This window comes from Salvelinus sp. IW2-2015, unplaced genomic scaffold (genome assembly GCF_002910315.2).
Source record: "Salvelinus sp. IW2-2015 unplaced genomic scaffold, ASM291031v2 Un_scaffold1020, whole genome shotgun sequence".
Lineage (NCBI taxonomy): Eukaryota > Metazoa > Chordata > Actinopteri > Salmoniformes > Salmonidae > Salvelinus > Salvelinus sp. IW2-2015.
In genome coordinates, this window is record NW_019942690.1 from 245010 (window position 1) to 255500 (window position 10491).

At 39.6% G+C, this 10491-nt stretch overlaps 1 protein-coding gene across 1 annotated transcript in view; it reads right to left on the minus strand.

Annotated features, from left to right (window-relative positions):
* thsd7aa (thrombospondin, type I, domain containing 7Aa) overlaps nucleotides 1-10491 on the minus strand; it is a 145815-nt gene that overhangs the window by 16759 nt on the left and 118565 nt on the right. The window contains exons 26-28 of the mRNA XM_070438562.1: nucleotides 4561-4735; nucleotides 2810-2983; nucleotides 1264-1359 (exon numbers count right to left, since the gene is read on the minus strand). Of these exons, the coding sequence (XP_070294663.1) occupies nucleotides 1264-1359; nucleotides 2810-2983; nucleotides 4561-4735 (445 nt within the window). The remainder of the gene's footprint in view (nucleotides 1-1263; nucleotides 1360-2809; nucleotides 2984-4560; nucleotides 4736-10491) is intronic.

The following is a 10491-nucleotide window of genomic DNA, read 5'->3' on the forward strand; positions in this document are numbered from 1 at the left end:
TCAGAGGATTCATCGCTGGTTATTCATTCCTCAGAGGATTCATCGCTGGTTATTCATTCCTCAGAGGATTCATCGCTGGTTATTCATTCCTCAGATGATTCATCGCTGGTTATTCATTCTTCAGAGGATTCATTGCTGAATAAGACACACATCCTTTATGATAAGTGACACATACACTGTAACTCTTCACCTAGAACCTCTGAGCTCCGAGCACCACCGAGGCAGAGGTAGCAGTCACAGACCTAAAGCTGACGTGTGACGGCCAGCAGATTTTAAATGCGTCATCGTCAAGGATTAAATCTCCTACACACACACACTAACACATACACACGCACACTCGATGGCACGCCCGCATACACACAGGAATGCATACACACACACACGCGGCCTCGGCTCCACAGTGACAAGCAGTCAGGAAGTGCTCGGAAAGCAATCTCTCCGACAGGCAGAAACAGTGTTTTAAATGACCGTATCCACCTCATCATCATCATCAGCCACAGAGGCACCTGACCTGGAGAGAGCTGGGCGGCTGACTGCAGCAGAACTGCATTGTACAATTCATTATTCACATCGCACACATTCATGCAGTTAAAGTTATTATAATGTAGCTACTAAATCGAGAGGCAGCGACTCAAATATTTTGCTACAGTAGGATACCACTCAATACTCGTCCTTAGAGAAGGGTTTAGTGGCTTCTATTCACCGGCATATGAAGTAGGCAAATATATAAAGGGATTAGTTTAATTAAAATAAGGAGTGTTGGTGGTTGCATTCTGTCGGAGGGTGGGGTATAAGCAGCACACACACACTCACACACACACACACGTTTGTTTTACTATCCTTGTGGGAACCAAACAATTGATTTCCATTCAAAATCCTATTGTCTTTAACCCCTAACCCTAAACCTAGTATTAACCCTAGCCCTAACCCCTAACTCTAAACCTAGTATTAACCCTAGCCCTAACCCCTAACTCTAAACCTAGTACTAACCCTAAGCCCTAACTCTAAACCTAGTACTAACCCTAAGCCCTAACTCTAAGCCCTAACTCTAAACATAACACTAACTCTAACCTTAACTCCAAAACCCTAACCCTATCCCCAAACCTAACCCCTAAAGCTAAAATATCCTTTTTCCTTATGGGGACCGGCAAAATGTTCTCACTTGTCCAAATGTTTCTTCTTTTACAATCCACACACATACACGCACGCACGCACGCACGCACGCACGCACGCACGCACGCACGCACGCACGCACAAACATACCTGTGACATTTAATCCATCAGATCTCTGACACCAGACCAGTCGAGAGGAGCTTCTCCACGCTCCTGTCATCCACTTGTACTCATAACACTGGCCCTCTGTAGTGGGAGGAGAGATATGGGTCAGTACAGACTACTCATAACACTGGCCCTCTGTAGTGGGGAGGAGACGATAGATATATGTTTTCTGAAGTCTTCACAAGGTTTTCACACACTGTTGCTGGTATTTTTGGCCATTCCTCCATGCAGATCTCCTCTAAGAGCAGTGATGTTTTGGGGCTGTTGCTGCGACTTTTCAACTCCCTCCAAAGATTTTCTATGAGTTGAGATCTGGAGACTGGCTAGGCCACTCCAGGACCTTGAAAATGCTTCTTACGAAGCCACTCCTTCGTTGCCCGTGGCGGTGTGTTTGGGATCATTGTCATGCTGAAGACCAGCCACGTTTCATCTTCAATGCCCTTGCTGATGGAAGGAGGTTTTCACTCACAAATCTCACGTACAATGGCCCATTCATTCTTTTCCTTTACACGGATCAGTCGTCCTGGTCCCTTTGCAGAAAAACAGCCCCAAAGCATGATGTTTCCACCCCCATGCTTCACAGTAGGTTATGGTGTTCTTGGATGCAACTCAAGCATTCTTTGTCCTCCAAACACGACGAGTTGAGTTTTTACCAAAAGTTATATTTGGTTTCATCTACTGACCATATGACATTCTCCCATCTTCTTCTGGATCATCCAAATGCTCTCTAGCAAACTTCAGACGGGCTGGACATGTACTGTTAAGCAGGGGACACGGCTGGCACTGGCAGGATTTGAAGTCCCTGCGGTGTAGTGTGTTACTGATGGTAGGCCTTTGTTTTATTGGTCCCAGCTCTCTGCAGGTCATTCACTACGGTCCCCCCCGTGTGTTTCTGGGATTTTTGCTCACCGTTTTGTGATCATTTTGACCCACGGGGTGAGATCTGCGTGGAGCCCCAGAGCGAGAGAGATATCAGTGGTCTTGTATGTCTTCCATTTCCTAATAATTGCTCCCACGTTGATTTCTTCAAACCAAGCTTGCTTACCTATTGCAGATTCAGTCTTCCCAGCCTGGTGCAGGTCTACAATTTTGTTTTCTGGTGTCCTTTGACAGCTCTTTGGTCTTGTCCATAGTGAGTTTGGAGTTGTGACTGTTGAGGTTGTGGACAGTGTCTTTTATACTGATAAAAGTTCAAAACGGTGCCATTAATACAGGTAACGAGTGGAGGACAGAGGAGCCTCTTAGAGAAAGTTCCAGGTCTGTGAGAGCCAGAAATCTTGCTTGTTTGTAGGTGACCAAATACTTATTTTCCACCATAATAATAAATTCATAAAAAATCCTACAATGTGATTTTCTGGATTTTTTTTCTCATTTTGTCTGTCATAGTTGAAGTGTACCTATGATGACAATTACAGGCCTCTCTCATCTTTTTAAGTAGGAGAACTTGCACAATTGGTGGCTGACTAAATACTTTTTTGCCCCACTGTATGTGTGTTCCTGTGTGAATGTGTGTATGTGTGCGTAGACTGACCAGTGCAGGGCCGGGCCTCCCACTCCTGTTCTGGACACTGCAGTAGGTTCTCTGGCTCCTGGGCCAGCACGGCTCTGGATCTGACCTGCACCGAGCCGAAACCCAGGTCATCTCCACTGACACAGCTCAGCTGACACGGGCTCCACACTGTCCAGTCAGTCAGGTAGCAGTCACCTGTACAGAACCACACAGTACATAACTTACAACACATTTAGCTGTACACAGTTGAGAACTTACAGAACTATATGAGACATTACTGTTACCCATGTAACCTGACCATGGCTCCAGAGATTATCCTGGTCATATCACAAAATTCCTGGCCCCGGCACTACATAATTATAATGGGAAACTTGAATATTACTTATATTTGGTTTAGATGTCATCCTAGATGTTAAACCCTATCCCTGGTAAAGTTAAGAATATCAACTTCTAAAAATTAAACCTCTCCTCAAATATTTCTCCAACAGAGCCAGATCTCATTTTTTATTATCTTCTATTCTAACATGGATCAGGGTGTTCTCAGAAAACAGGCCATTTCCCATTAAAATAGGTCAGTCATTCATTCATGCCATTGTAGTGGCAGGGAAGAAGTGAGCACACGACTAAATATTAATTCATCGTAAAGCCGTCAGTTCCAAAGAGACCTAATCCGCCTCATGATTATCGGAGTACGTGCACATTCCTCTGTCTGCCCTCTGTGTGTCAGGCGTCAGGCATGGTGGGGTCCTGGACTGGGCTACGATCAGGCACGGGAGGCAGGGCTGTGATACGCAGAGGAGGGGAGGTGTTGTCTGGTGGGGTTTCATGTGGTGAGAGAGTGTACACTTGGATTAAGTACCTGCCCCCTCTGTTCTGGCTGCCTGAGCTAAACCACGGGAGATTAGAGCTATGGACTACGACTACACACAACCAAATTTACAGCTCTGGACACGCACACACACACACAGATCAAACACACCACACACAATTTTCTGCTGCATGAGCTTGTCACAACTCTACTTCTGCTACAAAGGACCTGTCAAAATGGGATGTTGGATCTGTCATTCATAGGCACTGGCAAAAAAGGAAATACGTACTGGAAAAATAACGTTCATACGAGTCGTTTTCAGATGCACTTTTTTCCCTAGCAACTCTCTGAAATGTATGACGTTGAAAGGTTTTTACTCAGAAGAGAAAGTGTTATCGCCACTTTCAAGTCATTGGAGATAAAGAAATCATGTAATCAGATCTTAGAAACCTCACTGGATTCCCTACAATGTCAGTCAACATCACTATGAACAGAGAATGACGCACCGTAGCAGGCATTGGAGTCCTCTCTAGCACCAGCCTCTGATTATCTAACCATCCAGTCATTAGTGCTTACTGTCAGTGTCAGCAGGATACTGCTCCTAAGAGATGTTATGAGAGAGCTGGAATAGCATGTAACACAGCTAGGACCACATAAATGTGATTTAATGGCAGTAGTGAACTCAGCTCAGCCTAAAAGGCACAGCAAAAGGTCTCTGCGTAGTTGGTATAGAACATTGAATGACAAGGGGCTTCCTCGACCAGATAGAGCTACACATTGTAACTGTATTGCTGTGTTGAACTAGCTACAAGTAGATTAGATGGATGCTCAGAGGTGAATCTTTACTGATTATAGGGTCAGGCGTTTTTCCTCGTCAGATCTAATCGCCCTCTTATCTAGGGACCGGGTCCATTGTCCAGGACTCTGGATCCCCAGTCATTGCAGGCCAAGGTAAGTTAGTTACCTGGACAGGGCGAGGTGCAGGGTTCTTCCAGGGTGATCTGTTTGTCGCCGTCTACCGAGGGCTCAAGGTTTCCACACAGCTCATCATCCACCAGACTGCCCTCTCCCTGGCCAGACCCGTCCGACACAAAGCAGGACACGTTACGGAACCGCAGCCCCTCTCCGCACCTTGCACCCTGGACAATAAACATAGAGAGAAAACACAGGTTAAAATACACCTCCATAGCTATTTTATTGTGTGTCACAGATTGCCATTTTGCGTATTGACTCGGTTTGTGCCACAATACTGTGTTAGCCCTCTGGGCTAAAGGCATCAGCTTGGGAAGCTAACACAAGTCTTCAGGTCTCAGGCAAGGTTACCCACGACGTGAGCTAGGTTCACTGAACCACCTCCCTTACATCCATACATTCACAGAGAGCTGGTCTGCTGTGTAGACAACATCCAACTCTCTCAAGGCCATGACATTGATCTTTTTTATTTTTACCTTTATTTAACGAGGCAAGTCAGTTATTAACAACACATTCTTATTTACAATGACGGCCTACCCCGGCCAAACCCGGACGATGCTGGGCCAATTGTGCGCCGTCCCATGGGACTCCCAATCACAGCCGGACATGATGCAGCCTGGATCCGAACCAGGTACTGCAGTGACACCTCTTGCACTGGGTTGCAGTGTCTTAGACCTCTGCGCCACTCGGGAGCCCCCATGATTTGGTTTGTCAGAAATAACAGCTATTCTAGGATTGTGCTGTAGGCTGCTGATGAGCTACTGTCTGCTGTCAGGAACTCCAACAGGAGGTGAAAACAGCCCAGAACAAAGGAGTGTCAACATTCCCTTACTCTGCAATAGAATACAGTGCCCTGTCTGTCAAAAATATAGATGCTTCTGGCAAAAAAGAAAGAGAGAGAGAGAGAGAGAGAGAGAGAGAGAGAAAGAGAGAAAGAAAGAGATAGAGTGATAAAGTAATAGAGAGCGAGAGAGAGACAGAGAGAAAGAAAGACAGAGAGAGAGAGACAGATAAAGAGAGGGAGAGAGAGACTGAGAGAGCACCATGGCTTTTTCATAGACTTCCTGTTTTTAATCAAGCCTCCTATTGGGCTGAATGCGTCAAACGGATGACAATAAGAGAGTATTGGGTATGGAGTAAACAAATTATTGTTATATTGAGTATGGGGTGAACATATTATTTTATATTGGGTATGGGGTGAACATATTATTTTATATTGGGTATGGGTAAACATAGTATTTTATAATGGGTATGGGGTGAACATATGATTTTATATTGGGTATGGGGTGAACATATGATTTTATATTGGGTATGGGTAAACATAGTATTTTATAATGGGTATGGGGTAAACATATTATTGTTATATTGGTAATGGTGAAATATTATTTTATATTGGGTATGGGTGACATATATTTTATAATGGGTATGGGTAACATATTTTTAGTTATATTGGGTATGGGGTGAACATATTAATTTTATTTGGGGTATGGGGTGAAACAATTTAAAAAAAAATATTTTTTTTTTATATTGGGTATGGGGTGGAACATATTATTTTTATATTGGGTAGTGGGGTTTAAACATAGTATTTTTATAATGGGTATGGGGTTAAACATATTTATTGTTATAATTGGGTATGGGGTGAATATATTATTTTTATATTGGGTATGGGTGGAAACTTTAATTTTTATATTGGGTATGGGGTAACATATTTTTGTTATATTGGGTATGGGGTGAAATATTTATTGTTATATTGGGTATGGGGTGAATATATTTTGTTATATTAGGTTATGGGGTTAAAACAATAATTTTTATATTGGGTATGAGGGTAACATATTATTGTTATATGGGTATGGGGTGAAATATTATTGTTTATATTGGGTATGGGGTAACATATTTTGTTAATTGGGGGGGTAAAATGGGGTGGAACATATTATTGTTTTATTGGGTATGGGGTGAATATATTATTGTTATATTAGGTATGGGGTAAAACATATTTTATATTGGGTATGGGGTGACATATTTTGTTTAATAATTGGGTATGGGGTAAAACATATTATATTGTTATATGCTTGGTATGGGGTGAACATATTATTTTATAATTGGGTATGGGGTAAACATATTATTTTATAATTAGGTATGGGGTGAAACATATTATTTTATTTGGGTATGGGTGAACATAGTAATTTTATAATGGGTATGGGGTAAAACATATTAATTGTTATTAGGTTATGGGGGTGAACATATTTATTTTATATTGGGTATGGGGTTGAACATATTATTTTATATTGGTATGGGTGACATAGTATTTTATAATGGGTATGGGGTAACAATATTATTGTTATATTAGGTATGGGGTGAACATATTATTTATATATGGGTATGGGGTAAACATATTATTGTTTAATATTAGGTTATGGGGTGAAACATATTATTGTTATATTGGGTATGGGGTGAAACATATTATTTTATAATGGGTATGGGGTGAACATATTATTTTATATTATGGGATGGGGTAAACATATTATTTGTTATATGGGTATGGGGTGAAATATTATTGTTATATAGGTATGGGGTAAACATATTTTATAATGGGTATGGGGTGAACATATTATTTTATATTAGGTATGGGGTAAACATATTATTGTTATATTGGGTATGGGTGAAACATATTATTTTATATTGGGTATGGGGTAAAACATATTTATTGTTATATTAGGTATGGGGTGAACATATTATTTTATATTGGTATGGGTGAAACATATTATTATATATGGGTATGGGGTAAACAATATTTTATATTGGGTATGGGGTGAACATTTATTTTATATTGGGTATGGGGTAAACATATTATTGTTATATTGGGTATGGGGTAAACATATTATTATATAATTGGGTATGGGGTAAACATATTTTATATTGGGTATGGGGTAAACATTTATTTATATATTGGGTATGGGGTAAACACATCATTTTATATTGGGTATGGGTGAACATATTATTATATATTGGGTATGGGGTAAACATATTATTGTTATATTGGGTATGGGGTAAACATATTATTGTTATATTGGGTATGGGGTAAACATATTATTTGTTATATTAGGTATGGGGTGAACATATTATTTATATTGGGTAATGGGTGAACATAGTATTTTATAATGGGTATGGGTAAACATATTATTTGTTATATTAGGTTATGGGGGTGAACATATTTTTTTATTTGGGTTGGGTGAAAATATTATTTATATTTGGGTATGGGTAAACATATTATTTTATATTAGGTATGGGGTGAAACATTATTTTATATTGGGTATGGGTGAACATAGTATTTTATAATGGGTATGGGTAAATATTATTGTTATATAGGTATGGGGTGAACATATTATTGTTATATTAGGTATGGGGTGAACAATATTATTGTTATATTGGGTATGGGGTGAACATATTATTATATATTGGGTATGGGGTAAACACAATATTTTATATTGGGTATGGGGTGAACAATTGATTTTATATTGGGTATGGGGTAACATATTATTGTTATATTAGGTATGGGGTAAACACATTATTTTATATTGGGTATGGGGTGAAACATATTGATTTATATTGGGTATGGGGTAACATATTATTTTATATAGGTATGGTAACATATTATTTTAATATTGGTTATGGGGTAACATATATTTTTTATATTGGGTATGGGGTAAACATATTATTGTTTATATTAGGTTATGGGGTAACATATTATTTTATATTGGGTATGAGGGTGAATATATTATTGTTTATATTGGTTGGGGTAAACATATTATTTTATATTAGGTATGGGGTGAAATAATATTTTGTATAATGGGTATGGGGTAACATATTTATTGTTATTGGGTATGGGGTAAACATATTATTGTTATTTAGGTATGGGGTAAACATATTATTATATATTGGGTATGGAGTGAACATATTATTATATATTGGGTATGGAGTGAACATATTATTGTTATATTGGGTATGGGGTAAACATATTATTTTATATTGGGTATGGGGTAACACATATTTTATATTGGGTATGGGGTGAACATATTATTATATATTGGGTATGAGTGAACCATATTATTATATATTGGTATGGAGTGAACTATATATTTTTGGTTATATTATAGGTATGGGTGAATATATTATTGTTATATTAGGTATGGGTGAAATATTATTGTTATAATTAGGTATGGGTGAAACATTATTGTATATAGGTATGGTGTGGAACATATTATTTATATGGTATGGGGTGAACAATTTATTGTATATTGGTATGGGTGAACATATTATTGTTTATATTGGTTTATGGGGTAAACATATTATTGTTTATTGGGTATGGGGTAACATATATTTTAATATTGGGTATGGGGTGAAACAATATTATTGTATATTAGGTATGGGGTGAACATTATTATTTTATATTGGGTATGGGGTGAACATATTATTATATATAGGTATGGGTACATTTATTTTTATTGGGTTATGGGGTGAACATATATTTTATAGGGTATGGGTTGAACAATATTATTGTTATATTGGTATGGGGTGAACAATATTATTGTTATATTGGGTTTATGGGGTAAACATATTATTGTTATATTGGGTATGGGTAACATATTATTTGTTATATTGGTATGGGGTAAAACATATTATTGTCTATATTGGGTTTATGGGGTAAACATATTATTGTTATATTAGGTATGGGGTAAACATATTATTGTTATATTAGGTATGGGTAAACATATTATTGTTATATTTGGTTGGTGGTTGAGGCATTACCCTCTAGTGGTGCGGGGGCTGTGCCTTTGGCAAAGTGGGTGGGTTATATCCTTCCTATTTGGCCCTGTCCGGGGTTTCTTTCGGATGGGCACAGTGTCTCCTGACCGCTCCTGTTCCAGCCCTCCAGTATTTATGCTGCAAGTTGTTTGTGTCGGGGGCCTTTGTAGGGTCAGTTGGTTTACCTTGGAGTACTTCTCTGTCTTTCAGTTGTCCTGTGTGAATTTTAAGTATGCCTCTCTCTAATTCTCTTCGTTCTCTCTTTTCTCTCTGAGAACCTGAGCCCTAGGACATACGTCAGGCTACCGGGCATGAATGACACCTTGCTGTCCCCATCCCCTGGCCTTGCTGAGCTATTCCAGTTTTCAAACTGTTCTGCCTGTGGTTACGGAAACCCCTACCTGTCCCAGACCTGCTGTTTTCATAACTCTTAATTGATCGGCTATGAAAAGCCAACTGAGATTTATTTCCTGATTATTATTTCATCTTGTCATTTATGAACATTTTAAATCTTGGCTCTCTTCTAATTTTCTCTTCCTTCTTTCCTTTCTCTCGGAGGACCTAGCCTAGGACCATACGTTCGGGAACTACTTTCGCCGTGTGCTCGACCTTTGCCTCGTCCCCAGTCCGCCGTCCTGGCTGTGCTATTCCCAGGTTATCAACTTGTTCTGCCTGGTTTTGGAATCCGCCACTACTAATCCTAGACCTGTGGTTTTCCATCTCTAATTGATGCGCGCTATTGAAAAAACCAACGGTTGGGCATTTATCCTGCATTATTATTTGACCATGCGTTTCCATTTATGGAATATTTGAAAATCTTGCGCTTCATCTAATTTTTCCTTCTCTCTTATCTTTCTGCTCGGAGGGACCTGGGCCCCTAGGCAAGTGCGTCGCACCGCCCCTGGTGACTCCTTGCTGTCCACCCATCCGCCTGAACCCCTTTGCTCTATCCAGTTTCAAGCTTTCTGCTGCGTTTATGAACCGGCACCTGTCCCAGACCTATGTTTTTTCAACTCTTGATGACTCGTTCTATGCAAGCCAACTGCAAATTAATTTCATGATTATTATTTGACATGCTTGTCACTTATGCAACATTTTTGAAGCATCTTGGCATAGTTTC